Source organism: Desmodus rotundus, chromosome 9 (genome assembly GCF_022682495.2).
Source record: "Desmodus rotundus isolate HL8 chromosome 9, HLdesRot8A.1, whole genome shotgun sequence".
NCBI classification, from domain to species: domain Eukaryota; kingdom Metazoa; phylum Chordata; class Mammalia; order Chiroptera; family Phyllostomidae; genus Desmodus; species Desmodus rotundus.
This window is the reverse complement of record NC_071395.1, coordinates 68277485-68299543: the sequence shown is the minus strand read 5'-3', so window position 1 is coordinate 68299543 and position 22059 is coordinate 68277485. Positions and strand designations below refer to the sequence as shown.

General features: G+C 41.8%; 1 protein-coding gene across 3 annotated transcripts in view; it reads left to right on the top strand.

The window, feature by feature from the left end:
• The window catches only part of DNAH9 (dynein axonemal heavy chain 9), a 367496-nt gene that overhangs the window by 258694 nt on the left and 86743 nt on the right, over positions 1–22059 (top strand). For all 3 annotated transcript variants that reach the window (XM_024564675.4, XM_053910525.2, XM_053910526.1), the window contains exons 46-49: positions 3180–3322; positions 3908–4069; positions 4276–4509; positions 14084–14344. In XM_024564675.4, the coding sequence (XP_024420443.2) occupies positions 3180–3322; positions 3908–4069; positions 4276–4509; positions 14084–14344 (800 nt within the window). The remainder of the gene's footprint in view (positions 1–3179; positions 3323–3907; positions 4070–4275; positions 4510–14083; positions 14345–22059) is intronic.

Genomic DNA, 22059 nt, shown 5'->3' with positions numbered 1-22059 from the left:
CCGCGCAGGCCCCAGGGACCTTATTGTCCTTAAGCACTCTTCTTACCATCAGATCTTTCAATGTCCTCTATCTTTGGTCTCCGATCTTCATATATGCTGGAATACCGTTGGCTGTTCGCTCTGTTCCTCAGATCAGCTAGGTGTTTCACTGGTGTTGAGGGGAAGTGGACTCTGCTCCCACCTATCTCGCTGCCATCTTCACAATCTGATTTTAGTTTTTCACTATTAGGTGTGATGTTTACTTTGGGTCTTGCTGGGATAGAGATATTTATTATGAGTAGTCTCATTTATTCCTGGTTTGCTAACAGTGTTTAGAAAATGTTATGGCATCTATTTTAATTGTCATGTTGCTTTTTAAAATCTACTAGTACAGTGAATTCTTTTCATATACTTTTCTAATATTTAACAATCTTTGCATTTCTAGGTTAAACCCTACTTGGTCACCATGTATTTATTGTTATGTATTTTGTTAAGATTGTTAAAAACTTTACCATATACTGCCTCATTTATACAGTATTTTTTCTAATTTTTAAATTTCACCAATCTGGTAAAAAATAATAATTATGAGTAACTTAAAAGTATATTTTTATTATTATGAGTGAAGTTGAATGTCTGTTCACATGTTTGCCAATCTGATTTATACAAACAAAAAGTAAACTAAGCATAATTTCAATGTGCATTTGTTACAACAAGTGAGGTAAAGCATTTGACATATGTTTAAAAAACATTTGTACTTTCTGTACTGTGAACTCCCTTTTTGTATCCTTTACCCCATCTTTCTGTTGAATTATTGATCTTTCTCTTTATTTGTAAAGATATATATATGTGTGTATATATGTATGTGTATATACATATATAGAGAGATGTATATACATAAATATATATAGAGAGAGAAAGAGAGTTTCCTCCCATTTTAAGATTAGCTATTTAACTATAATTTTAATTAAACACATATTTTCTGTTTTTTCCTTTTTTGGTGAGAACACTTTAGTTCTATTCTCTTAGCAAATTTCAATTATCCTATATAGTGTGGTCAACTATAATCACCATGTTAAACATTAGCTCTTCAAATCTTGTTCATCTTTTTTCTTCTCTACTGCATTTTTTATTTCTTTATTTTTTAATTAAACTTGTTGGGATGACATTGGTTAATAAAGTTATACAGGTTTCATGTATATAATTCTATGATACATCATCTGTATATCACATAGTGTACCCACCACACAAAGTCAAATCATCTTTCATCGTTATACACCTGACCCTCTTTGCCCTTTACTACCCTCTCACACCCTTCCCTCTGTTAACCACCGTACTGTTGTCTGTGTCTATGAGTTTTTGTTTGTTTGCTTGTTTGCTCATTTCTTGCTTTCAGTTTTATATCTCACATGGAATACTACTCAGCCATAAGAAAAGATGAAATACTGCCATTTGCAACAACATGGATGGATCTTGACAACATCATGCTATGAGACAGAAAAAGTCAAGAATCATATGATTTCATTTACTCATCTTATAACTTATAAAAGTTTGAACCCTTTTACTAACCTCTCCCTATTTTCCTCATCCTTCAGCTCCTGGAAACCACTTTTCTACTCTGTTTCAATGAGTTCAACCTTTTTTTTTTTTTTTTTTAAGGTTCCACATGTAAGTGATACCATGCAATGTTGGCTTTTCTGTGTCAGGCTTATTGCACTTAACATACTGTGCTCTAGGTTCATTCACGTTGTCGCAAATAATAGGATTTCCTTCTCTTTTAAGGCTGAATAATATCCCTATGGATATATATACACAGCATATTTTCTTGATTCATTCATCTATTAATAGACACTTAGGCAGTTTTCAAACCTTGGCTACTGTGAATAGTACAGCAATGAACATGAAAGTACAGATTACCTTTTCAAGATAATGGCTTGGTTTCTGCTGGGCAGGTGGTAACCATGAGGGGATTGCTGGATCGTATGGTAGTTCTATTTTCAATTTCTCGAGAAATCATCATGCTCTTTTCCATGGTGCCCACACCAGTTTACAGTCTCACTAACAGTGTACAGGGGTTTCCTTTTCTCTACATTCTCACCAGCACTTGTTATTTCTTGTTTTTTTCTTCTATATAACAGCCATTCTAACAGACATCAGGTGATATCTTATTATGGTTTTGACTTGCATTTTTCTGATGATTAGTGATGTTCAGCATCTTTGTATGTACCTTTTAGCCATTTGTATCTCCTCTTTGGAAAACATATGTTATCTTAATTGGCTTTGGGGGTTATGTTTTGTTGCTTTTACACTTTGCTTATGGTGTTTCATTATATAATTTTTATATTTATATAAAATTTATCTATTTGTATGTGCCAAATTTATCTTCTATTCATAAAAATACCAATGTTGAGTTATAGTTATCTTCCCCACTCAGAGATTATAAAATATTCCTTCATTTTTCTATCATCTTATGATTTTATATTTTATAGTTAAATCATTATTCCATTTGGAATTTATCCTAGTGTACAGTGTAATATAAAGATCCAACCATAATATTTTAAATTCCAGATTTCCTAATACTACATATTGAATGTTCATCATTTCCCCACTGAGTTAAGATGTCATGCTTATACTAAACTTCATGAAGTTATCCCTGTTCTCTTCTCTTTTTCGCTAATAAAAAATGATAGCTCATTCTTTTCTTTTATTTTTAATTATTGTTTATAGTCAATATTATTTTGTATTAGTTTCAGGTATACAGCATAGTGTGATAGCTCATTCTTCTTAAATATATGGATGTATCTGTATTTTTCTCATGGCCCTTTTACCAGGTCTTATGGCTACTTTACCATCTATTTTATTTATCCTGCTAAATATTAAGCTTCTTATGAGCACAGTTTCTAGAACAGTAGTTAGTAAATACATGCTTTAAGCAAAAGAGGAAAAGACTATTGAAATTTGCTGGGCTACCAGCCGTTGACCCAGGACGAGATGTTTCCATGTACCCTGCCCCATCCTTTAATGTATTATTTTCCTGCCATGATTTGGAGTAGGTATGGTGTCTGTCCAGTTTCACCAGCAAAAGTGGTGGAGCATGGCCTGAAATCCAAAGGACCTGTGTCCCAAGGTTGAATAACATTATGTCCAGTTGTATCATGAAGGCAGATGCCAAAGCTGTCCATATGTGCTCCATTTCTTCCCAGGAGAGGTCCCAGATCTCTACTCTGATGATGATGTTGAAAACATCATAAACAACGTGAGGAATGAAGTCAAAAGCCAAGGTTTGGTTGACAACAGAGAGAACTGCTGGAAATTCTTTATAGATCAGGTCCGACGACAACTGAAGGTATACAAGGATTTACTGCCCAGGGTAGACAAGACCAGAGACTATTCATGAAAGCCTCTACTAATATTTTGGACACAGCCATCCTAACTGATTGTCTAGGGAGTGGGAGATGAGGGTGCAGTGCCCTTCTCAGCCTCTGCAAGGGTGCCCTTCTCATCTGCTTCATAGGCAGTGGCCTCCCTCTTGCCTTAAGTTTTAAGTTTCCCACTTTCTTGGCTAGAAAGCCTGGCTAGCAATTACAGATTTTTGTCTCTGTTGGATGTGTTTCTCAGTTTCCTGGGAAACTAAGAATCCAAGGGTGGCCCTGGCCAAGTGGCTAAGTTGGTTGAAGTGTCATCCTGTACTCCAAAAGGTTGCGGATTAAATCCCCAGTCAGGCTGCATCCCTAAGTTGCAGTGTCCATCCCTGTTGGGGCACATATGGGAGGCAACTGATCAGTGTTTCTCTCTCTCCCTTTCTCTCTCTCTGAAATAAATAAACATATCCTTGGGTGAGGATTAAAATAAAAAATCCAAGGTTGTATCTGTCCATCTGTGAGTACTTCCCTGATATGTTTTTTGTTCTCCCACCCTTCTGACTTCTCAGGTGACTCTCTGTTTCTCCCCTGTGGGGAACAAGCTGAGGGTCCGCAGCAGGAAGTTCCCAGCTATTGTGAACTGCACGGCCATCGACTGGTTTCACGAGTGGCCTCAGCAGGCATTGGAGTCTGTCAGCCTCCGCTTCTTGCAGAACACCGAGAGCATCGAGGTGAGAGGGGAAAACGAGATACTCCTCAGGATTCTTACCACCTCAGAGTACAAGGAATTTCATGTCCAGAATTTCAGAGTTTAAGTTCAGGCCTGGATAGAGGTGTTGGAACAATTTTCTATGTGGTGAAGCAGCAGGGGTCAGGAGCAGTTACCTCCAGTCTTCATGGCAATACTATCTCTTTATTTCCTGCTCTTTGATTTTAGCCCACAATCAAGCAGTCAATGAGCAAGTTCATGGCTTTTGTCCACACAAGTGTCAACCAGACATCCCAGTCCTATCTGAACAACGAGCAGTGCTACAACTACACAACCCCCAAATCATTTCTGGAGTTCATCAGACTCTACCAGAGCTTGCTGCACAAGAATGGAAAAGAGCTCAAGTCCAAGATGGAGCGGCTTGAGAATGGGCTGCTGAAGCTCCGCAGCACCTCTGCTCAGGTAGTGACATCCTTTCCCATCTCTCCTGCTTGGGGGGCTGAGAGGAGGTGGGAGCAGCCCCTTCTCAGAGAACTGGAGGGGTCACATTTCAGATCTAAAAATCATTTATGGTTTTCCAGAGGCACCAGGATTATCAGAAACAGTGCCAAGAGTTAAGGCTGAACTCATCCTCAACTTCAGGTCTTGTCTGCTTGCTCCCATTGATGCTGGAATCCCTGAGAGCAACTCTTCTCTCTTCCTCTTTATCATCTCTTCCTTTTGCATTACTTTCCTCTCTGGTCCACTTCTCTTCCATCTCATAAAATCCAAAAAGATGAATGGTTGAAAGAAATGGTTGCAGGGTTCTACCAATTTTATTTTGTGTCTTTTGTCTTACCATATTCTGTCAAAGAGCCATTGGAAACTAATTTCTCAAACAAATCTTTTCTCATTTCATGCATTTCCTCATACATTTCTATGTCTGTTTACCCGCAGCAGAGCTGGCCTCTCATAAGGTGGTGAAATTTCATTCATTTGCACACCACATGTTCCTGTAGATATCTAAGCCTTGCATGCCTGTACTGTCATGTTCTCAGCTTTGTTTTGGAATGGCTGTATTGAACATCCTTCTTCTGATGTGTGCCTGTTCCCCACTTCAGTTTCTTGATTCACAGAAATATATCTAAAGGATTTCAGCTCATTTAGTGGGATGCAGTGAGCCTTGCAATTTATATTCAGTTTCTTTCTTCTGCTTTAGGAAATTTTTATTCTATTACATGGTTTTGTTCATCTGCTCTGGCCTCTCTTCCAAGAGCAATGATTAGCTGGATGGGTTCCCTGCGCCCCATTTCTATTATGTCCTCACTCATTGTTTTCATCCCTTTGGCCTTTTTCTCCACATTCTAGGGAAGTTTTCAAGTTTATTCTCAACAATACTAACTTAATAGTCTGTAATATTGCTTCTGCCTCCTATGCTTCCAGTGATGACTTTAATTATGCTGTTACATTTTTAATATCCTTCCAGCCCTTCCTCACGTCATCCTTTTTCCTTCCCTATGGCTTTGTAGCCTGTTTTTCTGAAATTGTATTTGCAGAAACTGTTCTATCGGTGATGACAAACAGCCGAATCAATGGTTTTTCTAGATCCAGTCATAGGTCATTTCAGAGTTGTGTTCTGATTCCTAGTCTTTTAGATGCTCTTTTCCTGTTCTGTATTTATATTTTAAAAAAACTTTTTTTATTTTATCTTCAGACACAGTGAGACCTCTGTTCAAACAATGTTTGGCAACAAATGGCATGTGACAACAATCTATGACGCTAATCTCGCTCCATTTGTGTCATGATCAAAGCCCGTCCTTAGAGTGACTGTTCAGGTCAGGTTGAAATACACAGACCCCAGTCCAGGTCCGAGCAGTTTACCTGGGTGCCCCTCTGTCGTAGAATGGTGGCATCTTCTCTCCCAGTCACCTTCTGCTTCTGTCCATCTCTAAAAGTGTAGAAAATGATATGAAAAAGAATCGTAGAATGCAATACAACCAGGTTTTTTAAAACATCTCCCACATTTTCTTCTTTCTGCCTCTGTCCCCTACCTACTGTACCCTTAGAATATTCTGCATCCCCACCAGCACCCTCCTACCTTCTACCCACTTATCCCCTGGGAATTGTCGATCAGCCTGTGTAGAGGATTTTGCTGGGAGCGAGCAGTACATAAGGTGCTCTCATACTCTTACAGAACAGCACCCGGTGTTCTATTTTATACCGACCTTGAGTCTTTGAGCAGACAGTGAAGAAAGCATGAATGTCTGTTTTCCTGTTCCGGGTGGTCCCTATTTAACAAGGAGAAGCCTGGTTATACCGTTAAGTGAGTCCAGCTTTATGTACATACAGTTAGTGAAGAATCCCCCAAGTCCTGGCACCGGTTCCAGTTTCTTCTCTTTCTGTCTTCTCTTCTTCATGAAATAACACTTCTGCCTACTCAGTTACCTAGGCTAGAAACCAGGGCTTTATTTTTGACTCCTCCCTCTCCCTTGCTTCCCACATTTAAGCATTAACAAATTCTGTGAGTTTTGCAAATCTCTATCAAAAGTACCCCTCCTGCTGTATCCCCTGTTTTCAATGTCATGATTTAGGACGCTTTTTATCTGGATTTGTAATAAATCAAACTCTCAGATCTGTCCCCAACCCAAACCTCCTTCACTCACAACCTCTTGCATCACCCATCAGGCTGAAACCCGTGCAGCCATCTTGAACTCTTCTCACTCCTCTATCCCTCTGTCTACACCCATGAAATCACTGTTGGCTGTAACTTCACACACACCCAGAGTTCCGCCCCTTCTCACCTCCTACATGGCTGCTACCCAAATCTGAGCCACTGTCATCTTACATGGAGGCCACAATACCTTCCAACTTGTTTGTCTGCTTCTACTTTTGTCCCTCTGAAGTCTATCACCAACAGAACAGCCAGAGCAATCAATTTAAAACAAACTGAATCATGCCACTGTTCTGCTCAAATCCCTGACATAGGGATGGACCTTAGTTCCCGTATTACAGTGGCTTCCAAAGCTCCTTCCAAACCCTGCCCTGTTACCTCCCAGACTTCATCTCCCACTACCCCATTCCCATGATGTTCCTCTCCAGCAACACAGCTTCTTCGCTTTCTCCTCAGACATACCAGGCCTTTGCATTGGCTATTCCCTCTACCTGGATGTTCTTCCCTCTCAAATCTCCATGGCTCACTCCCTCATCTCCTTCAAATGCTACCTTCCCAATGAATCTCACCCTGACAACCCCATTTTAAACTGTAACCCCATGCCACTCCTGATTCCCTTACTTGACCTTTTCCCCATAGCCCTGACCCCATCTAACACATTATATCATTTACTTATTGGTTATTTTTTTTGTTGCCTATCTCCATTTGTTGGATATAAGCTCTATAAGGACTGGGATCTTCTCTATTTTATTCGTTGACATATTCCAAGTGCCTAAAGGAATGCTTAGACAAAGTGGACACTCATTAAATATTTGTTGCATAAACAGATTAATTAATGAACAGCATTCTACTTTATCTCCCTGACTGTATTCTGGCAGCGTTCCAGACCAGTACTACCCAATAGAACTATCCTGCAAGTCATACATGCAAATTTAAATTTTCTAGTAGCTATATCAAAAAATGTAAAATGAGTACCAGCTGGTGTGGCTCGGTTGGAGCATCGTAACATAAAACAAAAGGTCACTAGTTCAGTTCCCAGCCAGGCACATACCTAGGGTACATATTTGGTTCCTCGTCAGGGCACATATGGGAGGTCACCAAAGGATATTTCTCTCTTCTTCCCTCCTTTCATCTCTCTCTAGAATCAATAAATATATCCTTGGGTGAGGATTTTTTTAAATGTAAAATAAAACAAGTGAATTTTATTTTAATAGAATAATGTGATTATCTATAATTTTATAACATCCTTCAATAATATATTTTATTTAACCCAATATAGCCAAAATCTTTTAACATGTAATCATTGTAAAAAAGTTATTAATGAATTACTTTCCTTTTTTTCCTACATAATTTCCAAAACTGGTATATATGATGATACTTACAGTACATCTTAACTGGGACAAGGCACATTTTAAGTGTTCATTAACCACATGTGGCTAGTGAACACCAACTTAGACAGCACACCACTAGACCAGCCTCTGTCCTGCTCTTAGATGGGCCTTTGCTCAAACCACTAGTCTCAGTATTCTCTCTTGTAGGTCTTAATGATTTAGATATTACAGTTCAGATTCTCTGATCCTTTTTAGAACTTTTAAAATTGTATCCTTGCATATTGCCCCACTATTTTCTTCCTACATTCTACCACATTGTACCTGAGCTACAACAATAATATTTGTAGTCCACACAGTGTTCCACAAGTAGTTCACATCACTGTGTCTTTCCATGGGCCCATGCCTCATCAGTTTATCACTGTTAAGACCGAAATAGTCTGCTACCCCACTGCCCAGAGCCCTTGCTAAGTTCTGAGTAGTTATACACCATTCCCTTCTCTGTGGTTCCATCCTTGAGCTATGTTTCTTCTCTTGCATCTATTATGCTGTACTGTTACCAGTCCTTTGGGGGCAGAAACAAGGACTCATTGGCACATACTAGGTATTCTATAAATGCACAGATGGGTATATGATAGATGGACAGGCAAATAACCAACAAGTTCTAAATCACCTAGAAGCTCAGAGTGGGGATGGAGGATGGATCTTGGCAATACTGTGTACATGGTGTATATTTCATACTTATTGATCATTATAATGTTGATTCTTCTTATATAAATGGGATGTAGGGTTCCTAACTCTGATATAAATGCTTCATCTGGCATTGTTCCTTTGGAAGAGGGGTCAAAACACATCATCATAGCCTGATATAAGGATAACAGCTTGAATTATATTGTGTCAGTATCCTCCTACTCAATTATGACTGTTTTTGGTGTTCATAATCCGGTGGGAGTGGACTGAATTAATCTCACAGCTCTAGCTCAGATAGACTCTAAATTTATTTGTCAGTAATAGTCATATTAGAAGTAGTAATATAATGGTAATAATTACAATAATAATTACATAGTAATCTATAATTTATAAACTTTAGATATAATTTCATGCTTAGCCTCAACTGGTCAGAAATGTAACTTTATTTTTCTATAACTAAATTTAGCTCTGGATCCATCTGTGTCATTTAAAAGGAGAAACCTCTCCACATTGCATTTCAGGCTGACTTGGTGACTTCAGGTTAAAAACTCAGTCTTTGGAGGGCAGCTGCTCAGAGTTCTAACTCTACCTCTGGACCGTTTTCCTCTACAGGATCTTTTCCTCCCCCTTTCTGTGGTAGTGTCAGGCTCCCGGAGGCAGTTGATGAAACACTGTGGTGTGGCTCTCCAGTTCCCATCGGCTCTAATGATGGATGGATGGTCCCTCTGGGTCTTCACCTGGCATCTCTGTCTCTGCTTCAGCTTCGGCTGAAGTCTTCACAGTTGATATAACTTGCTTTTTCTGCCTTGACACAGTCAGAGCCCCCAACCCTGACTTGGGTCTCATTTCATCTCTCACTGATATACTCAGAACCTGCTCTTATCCTCACTTCTGTATTCAACCTGGGCATATTCATGAGGAAGTGGGGCTGTTGGATTTAAGAAATATTCACAAAAGGCCTACAGCTAACTGCATGTAGGATTTAATCCACAAGTCTGTCAATTTGAGAACTTTTAAATTCAGTTTATCTATGGTTTCAAATGATCTCAGGCCACCTAATTTACCTGAAGTTGACAGTTAATCATTTACAATGATGTATTCTTCAGGACTCTTGTTGCAAGTGAAAAAAAAAAAAAAAAAACCTAAGTTAAATTTACTTAGCAAACAGGAAAAAAACATAAATGAAAAGGACAGGAGGGGAGGGAAGGACAAGTGCAGGAAGGAGAGGGAAGGGGATGAGAGGGGAAGAGAGAGCAGAGGAAAGGGGTAGAGAAGGAGAGAGAAAACTTTTAGATTACATGATATATTTATTAGGGCCCTTTTGATGGCAGCTAACTAAAATCCAACCAAAGCTTGTTTAGGCAAAACTGACAGTAACAAGAAGGGAGGTGGGGAGGGATAAAAGGAGATAATGGGGGAAGGGCCATCAAGTAACATGTATAATGGACACATGGACAAAGCCAAAGGGAGTAGGTTTGAAGGTGTGAGGCAAGGATGGGTGGGGAGGGAGTATGTGGTGAGGTGAAAATCGAGACAACTACACTTGAACAACAATAAAAAACAAAAAAGACATGCATTGATTCATATAACTGAGAGGTGTGGAATAGAGCTTAATTTGGACAAAGCTAGAGCTGGATACTCAGTGGATGTCCCTGTTCAGGCAAGCAACTCCCATGGCTTGTATTCTGTCTGCTTTGTAGCCCAGTATAAAAAGGGAGGCCTCTTGCCTGGTATTTTCAGCCAGGTTCCAATTGGCCTCTTTGGGTCTTTGGTTCACCCATGGTTGAAGCAATCTCTGTGACTTGAATGCTTTCATTGGCCAACCCAGGATCAAATGACAGCCCCTGAAGTCGATCCCACCCAAACTGTAGGAGTTTGGAAGGGGGAGTTCTACAAAGGAAAATCAAACCATGTTATCAGAACAGGGATGAAAAATTTTTATTAGGCAGGTGAGCATAACAAGTATCTAGTATAGATGGAAACATCTATATCTAAGAGGAAAACATGCTTGAAGTCTAAATTCATATCAGCAAATGTTGGATAACTATATGAACTCAGAGCTTGGAAAGAAGATACCTCTAGGCCTCTAACCCTCAATGGATTATTTACTACTGCTGATTATCCTGGGTTCCCTCTCCTTTTTTTAGAGGTCTGGGGAGAAAGTCCTGGGAAGCTTGACCTCTCTTTTTGGCATAACATACCTGGTCCCTGAAGAAGGGAGGGTCTCCCACCATGATCTTAATCATCACCCATTCAAACACTGTCACAAGCATATGTTCATGATATAGCCTTTCTATAAGTCAGTTGGGCAACTACTCGGCCTGCTGCCTACTGAGCAGCCCAGCACCAAGGAATAGACAAGAGTCACACACAGTAACTATGCTATTCACTCAGCTTCCATTGCATGCAGGTTCACTCACAGTAGAACATCAGTATACATTAATATCCTACTCAACACTCTGGCAATCTAAGAGAAATATAACACACACATAGCAATCAGTGAGGAATAATGAACCCGAGTCCCAGAGTCTCATTCTGCAGGTCCAGGAGACAGCACGGTGGGCAGGGGAGTTGTCAGCATCTTGCAAGGAAGGATCTCCAGAGCCACGTGGGCAGCAGGGTAGGCAAAGTCCTCAGTCCAGCAGGGCAGAGCTTCTGGTGACCGATGCCAAGGGAGATCAGCTTGATGTGAAGCAGCATTCTGGTGTGTGGAGCTTGGCTGTCTCAGCAGTGGTCTGGAACCTGTCTTAGTTACACCTTAAAAGTGGTGTACACCCTTCGGGGTCTTTTCAATAAATGTCTTGTCACCCCTGATGGCAGGTGTGGAATTTCCCCAGGGAGCCTATCCATGCATGGGTGGTCCCACTCTGCAGATACAGCTGTTATGATGATGTGTGCAGGTGTGTCTCCTTGCCAGATGTGTCTAGCGCAATTTAGGTAGTTTCCCTCTTGAACCAAAGTGTCATGGCTGACTGGCAGCCATCTTGGTTGACATGAGTGACTCCACTTGTTTTTTATATACTTCATGCTGTCTTGATCGGACCAAGGCCATTTTATTGGCCCTGCTCTCCACAAACATCACCCACTTGCTGCACATAGTATTCATGGAGCTGGCAGGACTGAGGGAGAGGGTCTCTTCCGTGTCCATGGCCCTCTTGCTATCCAGGTGTGGGAGTGTCTAAATAACAAGAGATCCAGGGGAGGGCTCGAATGCTCTGAATAAGGGAAAAAGAAAAAACTTTGAAGTAACCTATTTTAATGTCCTGATTTGTTGCAGAAGAGTCATGCAATGCGGCTAAGTTACGCCCTCTCTGCAGCCTTTTGGGGAATGGCCTCATTCTAACTGGTGGGACCCTCATGTCACTTGGTGCCACAGCTTAAGAGATATAAAGCTCCCATTCACAGTGCAGGTCATTATTTACCTTGGGCCTGAGGTCATAAGCCATATCTGCAATCAATAAAACAAACAAATAAAAAAACACCGCTTCAATTTTCTCAAGTCTTCCAAGATTTAAAAAGGAACGAAAAGTTACTGGTGTGTTTGTTGACTGGAGTGATTATATGGTTCAATCATTTTGATTTACAATTGCATCTTTGTCCTTGTAGAAATAACTCTCTGAAGCTGAACAATGGGAGGTGGAAACATATTAACCTTCCAACATGGGGATATAAGATGTGTTCTAGGGAGCAGGCCTCCATCTAAGGTTAATGCGAAGGCTCCAGTTTCTATGAATACACAAAATTAAAGAGCATTCTTTTTCTTCTGCTTTCTTTTCTTTTGATCTGCCATAAAGAAGGAATTATCAGTGGTGTCTAAGCCTCTGCTTTATCCTTCCCCTTATGTATTTTGCATCATAAAGCATTTGAATCTGTTTGGTGTGTTCCAGGAGCGCTGAAGTAATCTCTGGTTGTTGCATGAAATAGACTGCAGAAAAATGAGAGACAAGGGGTCATTCTGGAATGTAAAGTTTATGGGCCATATTGCAAATACAAATGGATTTTTTACTTTCCAGAAATAAACAGATTTGAGTCTTCTATTTGCATGTGAAAGGGCCATAACTCTAGGCCAGTGAGTCTTAAACCTCTGTGAGCCTCTGAATCACCCATAGGGCCTGTAAAAACATAGGTTGCTGGGCCCCACCTCTAGCATTCCTGATTCAGTAGCTCTGGAGTGGGCCAGGGAATTTGCATTTCTAACCAGTACCCACACAATGCTGTTGCTGGTGGTCTGGGGACCACACTCTGAGAACCACCACATTCCCCTGAACTGAACCTACATAGGAAGCCATTCCCCTCTGTCCAGCTGATCAGAGAAATTGACAAAATGCATATAAATAGGAAGGCTGGATGAGGGACCTGGCTGGTCTGGACCACTGAGATTCTTGTTGCCCCGCTTCAACTTGGTGAACCTGGATTATAGGAGTAAATGAAGACCAACGAAAGGAGAAAAAGCAAAAGCTCTTTATTCGGAGCTGATCCTAGCAAGAGAGTGCCACCTGCACTTGCATTTTGGCTGAGGTGCAAAGGCAGGAGGAAGAGAAGGAGGAGGAGTGCTTTCTAGTGGGAAGAGGAAAGGCCTGAGCCACACCCTGAAGGAGGCTGCTGGCCTGGGGCAGATGTAGGGGGGCTGACTAGAAATGGGGTGCCCTGTGTGATCAGTCAGAGGTGCATGTTTGACTACTTCTGGTTGGTCCTAAGTTGGAAACAGAGACAAAAATTAAGGAAGTTGTCAGTGATAAATCAAGTCTTGGCCATTTGGACTCAATTGTTACAGAGGGTATTGTTTCTCCTTTTGTATTGTTAACCAGACAGCAATCTACCTTTCCACAAGTCTGACTGACAGCAGGCTGGCATCCTGAGCTGTTTAGTATAGGTAGTGGGTTGGTTTCCTGGGCAAGTGGCTACAGGTTGTGGGTCAGAGTTCTACTTGATATATGGTCTGGCCACTGTCTGTTCATATATTCAGTCTCTCGGGATATACAATAGACACACTCTTTATTACTTGCTAAATTCTTGTTATACACCGTTATGGCCAATTTCAATTAAACAATGACATCTTTTAAGGGCTTACTATTTGCAAATTATTATGTTTGGCACATGAATTTTTATAAGACACAAGCACCAAGTTCAGTGAGAAGCAGCCTGAGTCATTTGGGCATCAAGGAGAAAGTCAGGTGAGAACATGTGTTGCTTAGAATGTTTCACCTGGAAGACTGTAGGGGGAAAGGAGGAAGGGCCCAGAGTTCCTCTCCTTTCCCAGGCCAAGGATCTTGGTCCCAGCTAAGAGCTCTGCTCTGCAGGGTTGGATCCCCAGGGCCATATCCAAAGTCCCCCTACTCCCAATAAGCCCAGTGCATCTCTGCTGTAGGTGGATGACCTGAAAGCCAAGCTGGCCACCCAGGAGGTGGAGCTGAGGCAGAAGAATGAAGATGCGGACAAGCTGATTCAGGAGGTGGGCATAGAGACTGACAAGGTGAGCAGAGAGAAGGCCCTGGCGGACGAGGAGGAGCAGAAGGTGGCCTTCATCATGCTGGAGGTGGAGCAGAAGCAGAAGGACTGTGAAGAAGACCTGGCCAAAGCAGAGCCAGCACTCACAGCAGCCCAGACCGCTCTCAACACCCTCAATAAGGTAGGTCTGTGGGCCTGCTTGCCCTCAGGGACAGGGGCAGAGTCCTCCTCTGACCCACAGAGAGCTCTATACCCTTGTGTTCCAAAGAGACAAGGGCAAAGTTGGGAGATCTTTGAGGGGAATCCAGCTGTCACTAGATTGTTCATTAAGCAAACAAACATTTATTTAAATGGACTATATGTTAGGCTCCACAAGCTACCAATGAAATCCCAGAGATGTGAGTCTTAGAACCAATCAGGACAGGAGTAACCAACTGGTCCAGGGCCCAGAGGTAAGAACTGATTTGCCTGGAGTCACAAGCCTCAATATTAGATCCAGACCTTGGAATCCAAGCCCAGAGATCTTCTAGCCATTTTACCCAGTATGTGCTATAGGATACACAGGACTTCTAAGGCCTTATGAAAATGTTTAAGGCATGAGAGTAAAATAAGGTGCTGTCTCCATAATATTAATCTACAAAATCAAAATTAGCAAGTATTCCCTTGTCAATAACATATAACCAGGTGTCAACTAACTTTAACTCATATGCATGGCCATTTGGTATAACAAGCATGACTCTTGAGATGTATCATAAGGCAGTTTTATTTTGAATCCCTTGAAATGTGTTGCATGTGTTGGGGGACATTGTGGTTTGCTACTTCCTTTTATCATTTTTCACAATTAAGCCTCTTTCCCCCTTGGATAACCATGGTGGAGGGGCAAAGGGAGCCAAGATAAAAAGGGCAGACAAGCTCATGTCATCGGGAGTTGGCATCAGAGAGGGACTGGCCCATTCTCTGTTGGAATGTCTTTCTCCTGTGGGTTGCTTCCTTCTCCTCCTGAGAGTCTAGCAGTTCACTTGACCCTTCACATGACTGCATGGTCAAAGTCTAAGACAGCTCTGCCAGCTGTGCTATGCACACATCTGGCCTTGGTCCATGGGGGACAGCTGTGCCTTCCTCCTCTAACCACACTCTGAGGGCATTGCCCCCACCCCCCCGCCATGCAGCTTACTATCTCCATTCCACTGTCCAGAGTTGAGTCAACTGTTCACGCACCCTAGATTTCTGGGGAGTCCATTAGATGCCAGGCCACTGTGTTTCTCAGACTACGGGGGAAACACTTAAGGTTTCTGAGTGGTCTTCTTAAAGCACCCCCTCTAGACTTGAGGTGAAAGGAAGGGGCAGATGCCCCACATCTTCCTTTAAAGGCAGAGTGGGTGGGATTCTCACTAAAAAACTCCCTTATTCTTAAAATTCCTGACTCTGTTGTACCCTCAGTGTGAGTGAAGGGTTATAGAATCAAAATACCAGTTCTCTGAGCTTCTGGCCAAGATGGTGGCGTAGGTAGACACATTGTTCCTCCTCGCACAACCAAAAGAATGACAACAACAATTTAAAAACAAAAAAAAATGAGAACTGACAGAAAATCGAACTGTACGGAAGTCTGACAACCAAGGAGATAAAGAAGAAACATTCATCCAGACCAGTAGGAGGGACAGAGATGGGCAACCAGAGCGGAGAGGACTCGCGGCAAGGCGGGGGCTGGCGGACCCAGCAAGGTGGCAGATTGTGGAGCAGGACAGGCCAGGCGGAAGCTAGCAGACCATGTGGCCCCACACTTGCACATAGATAAACTGGGAGGGACGGGGACGGTGGGGGAGCGAAGCAGACCATGCACAACCCAGGGCTCCAGTGTGGGGAAATAAAGCCTCAATCCTCTGATTGAAAATACCTGTGGGGGTTGAGGTGGCAGCAGGAGAAACTCCCAGCCTCACAGGAGAGTTCATTGGAGGGACCCACAGGGGCCTAGAGCATGAACAAGCCCACCCACTTGGGAATCAGCACCAGAGGGGCCTAATTTGATTGTGGGTGGCAGAGGGAGTGACTGAAATCCGGCAGAGAGTAGAGCAAGCGCCATTGCTCCCTCTCGGGACTTCCCCCACATACAGCTTCACAGAGCAGCGACCAGGGTTACCCCACCCCGGTGAACACCTAAGGCTCCACCCCTTTATGTAACAAGTGTGCCAAGTCAAAAAAAAAAAAAAAGGCGCAAATGAAAGAACAGATCAAAGCTCCAGAAAAAATGCAACTAAGCAACAAAGAGATAGCCAACCTACCAGATGCACAGTTCATAACACTGGTAATCAGGAAGCTCACAGAATTGGTTGAATTTGGTCGCAAATTAGAGGAAAAAATGAAGGCTATGCTAAGAGAAACAAAGAAAGTGTACAGGGAACCAATAGTGATGGGAAGGAAACTGGGACTCAAATCAACAGTGTGGACCAGAAGGAAGAAAGAAACATCCAACCAGAAAAGAATGAAGAAACAAGAATTCAAAAAAATGAGGAGAGGCTTAGGAACCTCCAGGACATCTTTAAACATTCCAACATCTGGATTATAGGGGTACCAGAAGGAGAAGAGGAAGAACAAAAAATTGAGAAAACTTATTTGAACAAATAATGAAGGAGAACTTCCCTAATCTGGCAAAGGAAATAGACTTCTGGGAAGTCCAGGAAGCTCAGAGAGTCCCAAAGAAGCTGGACCCAAGGAGGAACACACCAAGGCACATCATAATTACATTACCCAAGATTACACAGAACGAGAGAATCTTAGAAGCAGCAAGAGAAAAAGACACAGTTACCTGACATGGATCCTGGCCCGCAGAATCCTGTGTTGTGGCTGCAATATACAAGTACATACGGACTATAGAAATCCCGTGGAGAAAAAGGGATGGCATGGCCACTCTCTAAGTGAGAGAGGGTGAGAGGGCTAGAGAGAGCCCAAGAGAGAGAGCTGATCCCCGCCTGGACAGGCTTTTATTGTTTTTCTGGGCACATTACATGGAGGATGGTCCTTATTTACTATGCACAGGTTCACCACAGGTGATTACCTTTTAAGGACAACAAAGGACAGAATACTGCTAATTACTTAAAAGAGAAGGATGTTACAGCTCAAGGGGGAAACTGGTCACACTCCATACTTGGGTGGTTTAGCACAGACTTTAGGAAGATGAAGATACTCAGTAAACATTTGCTGCCTCAATTCAGGGTGAGGGAGTTTTAGCAAGAGCAAGTCTCATAGCAGCCTATGTACAATGCAGGCCTGATTCCCCATGGGAGAACCTATCCATGGGAGTGGGTCCTGCCCGCCAACCTCGCTCCCCACTGGCTTTTCCGAGTGGGGGCTGAGCCACATTTCCCACGCTTGGAACAGTTCCCCACAGTTACCTACAAAGGAGTTCCCATAAGACTGTCAGCTGACTTCTCAAAAGAGACCTTACAGGCAAGAAGGGGCTGGAAAGAAGTATTCCAAGTGATGAAAGACAAGGACCTACATCCAAGATTACTGTATCCAGCAAAGCTATCATTTAGAATGAAAGGGCAGATAAAGTGCTTCCCAGATAAGGTCAAGTTAAAGGAGTTCATCATCACCAAGCCCTTATTATATGAAATGTTAAAGGGATTTATCTCAGAAAAAGAAGATAAAAAATAGGAACAGTAAAAATGACAGCAAACTCACAGTTATTAAAAACCACACCTAAAACCAAAACAAAAGCAAGCTAAGCAAACAACTAGAACAGGAACAGAACCACAGAAATGGAGATCACATGGAGGGTTATCAACAGGGGAGTGGGAAGGGGAGAGAGGGGGGAAAGGTACAGAGAATAAGTAGCATAAATGGTAGGTGGAAAATAGACAGGGGTAGGGTAAGAATGGTATAGGAAATGTAGAAGCCAAAGCATTTATATGTATGACCCATGGACATGAACTATAGGGGGGGATGTGGGAGGGAGGGGGTGGGCAGGATGGAGTGGAGTGAAGCGGGGGAATGGGACAACTGTAATAGCATAATCAATAAATTTAAAAAAAAAACAGTTCTCTGAAACCTTCTTTGATTAGTTCTGCATAACCTCCCCTCACTTTGGAAGAAAGTCTATTGCCTTGGGGTCTCAGCAAATCTGAGACTGAACATGGTACATTGTAAAATCCTGTTGAGTATAGTTATATATAAACTGTACTTAGTTTGAGATATGAGTGCATTTTAGTATTTTTATGTGGGGTGGGGCTCTCTAAAAGTAAGGGTATGTAGGGGCCCATAAAGGCCTTAAATTGGCCTCTACCCTGCTTCAACAGAAAACACAGGATTTCTCCACCAGGAACTTTTGGTATCATTGGGTAGGCCAGGAAATGGAGTTGTAGGCCAATTATGCTACCACTTCTCAGCCAGAAACTTTCAATACAGCCAGACCAGGCTTCTCCTTGACCCCCAACTGTGGCACTCATATCAGGCTCTAGGCTTTTGATGAGGCTCTGGTACCCTTCCCATCCATGGCATTTAGGATTCCCTCTTCTTTCATCTCATTCTGAATCTGACTCACAGTTCAAAATCAAACACATTCTGGTTTTAGAGCACAAAAGATGGACCACTTTATTGATGCACCCTTGTGTAGGGTCCACCAGTCAGAGCATCAGCCCTTTTGACATGGGGATTATATGTTCTAAGATGAGCTGAGTTTAAATACTGGCTGAACTATTTGCTGTGTGTGACCCTGGGAATGACTCCACCTTCTCTGAGCCTTCATTTCCTCCTATGTAAAGCTGAGGTGATAATAATATAGTTCCCATCAGGTATTATGAGGATTAACTGAGATAACGAGTGAAGAGTAGCTGAGAGATGGCAGCCACTCAGTAAATATTTGTTGTGGATGATGTCATAGCCAGTGTTAGCTTTGCTCTTTCCACAAAACTGGAAACAAAAGAAATGCCCATAAATGCTTTTGGTTAATTTTTTGGCTGGTTAGTTCGTTGACTGATCATTGGTAGAACTAAACATGAGGGTCTACTATGTGCCAGGCCATGTGATGGGTACTGTCTTCTAATCAGCTGTGTAATCTGGCACAAGTCACTGAAGTCCTTGATCCCTCAGTTTCTTCTCTTTACCACATAAAAAGGGGCGAATAAGAATTAATGAGCTCTTATCTTACATTCCCATCCAATCTATTAGCAAATTCTACCAATTCTACGTCCAAAATATACCCAGAATTCAAATGATCTATCCTATTGCTACCAGTCTGGTCAATGCCACCATCGCCTCTCCCATGGACTGGAGCAGTGGCCTCTTAGTTGGCCTCCCCACTACACCTCTACTACAATGATGGCTTTGCCCACCACAGCAGTCTGCGTGATCTTTAAAAGACAGCAGTTTGGTGCTCGCTTCGGCAGCACATATACTAAAAGACAGCAGTTTGACCATGTCATCCCTCTGTTCAGAATCTTCCACTGGCTTCCCATCATATTCAGAATAAAATCCAAGGTCATCACCATGACCTTCAAGGGCCCTACATGATTTTGCCTGGTCCACCACTTCAACTGCATCAGTTCCTACACTTCCTCTTGTCACTGGACTCCACCCACACTGGCCTCGGGCTATGTCTCACACACTCCCAGCACACCCACACCTCAGGACCTTTGTACAAGAAACTGACTCTATGGAATGCTCTTCTCCCAAGTACCTCCATGGGTCCCTCCTTTTCTTCTTTCTGGTATTTGCCTAAAAGTTACCTTGTCTGAAAACAAGTAATAAAGGTATTTATTAATTTCAGAAAAAATTTTAAGGCATACAAGAAGAAAATATAACCCAGGGTAAATAATATTAATCATCATAATCCTGTACATACTGAATGTTACTTTAGCTAAAAAAAAAGTATGTAAACATAATGGGGAGAGGACCATTGGCAGGGAAAGAAATGCAGCAAAAAAAGCTAGATATTCACCCTCCACCATAGGAATTCACTTGATAGCATCTAAAACATACAACATAAGCATGTCCTTTGTGGACAAGGGCTGAAATGTGGAAGTAATGATGGAAGGAATTCTAAGTGGTGGCTTTGGGAGAGCTGGAGTTGGAGTACAGTGGGCATGTGTTCTGTTCGAAATCTGTAGCTGCATTAGAGTTTGTACACCCAGCGCATGTATTACATTAACAACAATAAAACTGTTTAATAGTCAATGGCTAGAGAGCCAGAGGAGAGCACAGCTACCTGCCTGGCCAGGTAGAACTAGGTAAGAGAAAGCCCTTCCTGGACTACAGGGTGATCATTTTACTTGAGAGAAAAGGAAGTAGAAAAGACCACCCAGAGAGGAGTCAGGTTGCAAAGACATGGGCACACAAAAGGGAGCGGTGTGTCTGAGGCAGGGGGATGCAATGGGCACCTCAGAAGCTGATGTGGAGCTGAGTCTCCACAGGTGGACTGAGAAAGATCACTAATTGCCCCATGCATCGCTGAGAAGTTCAACTGTGGGCCAGAGTTTACAATCCATAGGTTGCAACCCATGTTTTAAATTGAGATATAATTGACATATAATATATTAGTTTCAGCTGTACAACATAATAATTCAGTATTTGTATATATTACATAATAATCACTGTAATAAGGCTAGCTAACCCATCCACTACACAGTTACAGTTTTTTTTCTTGCAATAAGAAGTTTTAAGATCTCTCTTAGCAACTTCCAAAATACAACATAGTATTGTTAACTGTAGTCATCATGCTGCAAATTACATCCCCAGGACTTATATTATAACTGCAAGTTTGTACCTTCTGACCCCTTCGCCCATTTTGCCCACTCCCCACCCCCTCCCCATGACGTGGACTGGACCAAAGGGTCCCAGGCTCAATTCCCAGTCACAACACATGCCTGGGTTGTGGGCCAGTCCCCCAGTAGGGGGCGCATGAGAGGCAACCACACATTAATGTTTCTTTCCCTTTCTTTCTCCCTCCCTTCCCCCCTAAAAATAAATAAATAAAATATTTTGTTAAAAAAGAACCACTTCCCTGTTTTCTCTTCATTTTCAAAGTTAACAATGAATCTTTAGTTCATACAAAGAAAATCTGTAAATCAGAGCTCAGTAGTAAGTCCTGCACATTTTAAGTTTCTGGCTCTGGCAGTTTCATTTCACTTTTATAGCTAAACTGAAATAAAGCCAATAAAACTTTCCCTGCCTTGTTGAGGAATGGTTTTGCCTGCAATTTCATGGCCCCTTTTTTTTCCCTACAAAGTTATTAGGAATTTTCTATTTATTTCCTTTGCACTTTTTACAGTGAACTTATTTTTTTATTATATAAATAACATATAATGACATTTACATTGTTAAAAATAATTCAAATAGTATAAAATATATACGATAAAATATAAAGTTACCCTCCTTCTCTCTCCAGTTCCAGTTCTCTCTGAAGAGAGGACTCCCACTTTGTGTATTTATACCTGAACAAATGCATATATATAGTGTATCATATTTTAAGTATAAATGTACAGGGTGAGGCAAAAGTAGGTTTACAGTTGTTTGTATGGAAAAATACAATAATTAATCAATAATAATATAAAAGTAAACTCTGTTTTGCATATTCACAGCTGTAAACCTACTCTGCCCCACCCTGCATAATGCCACCTGACTTTTCCCCATGAAACAAGACTATCTCATGCCAGTACATACATTGAAACATTATTTAATGCTTCACAGTGCTCCGTGCTGTAATTGTACTCTGTTATTTAGCTATTGTTGAGTGTTTAATTATTTTCTTTATCTCTCCAATACAAATATCCTTGTGCGTACATCTTCACTGCATACATGCAAATATTTCTCTAGGCCAAAAAGAAGTTCACTTGTTTGGTAAAACACGGCAGGCTGAATAAAGCCTCCTCCTCTCTCAAAGATACTCACGCCCTGACCTTT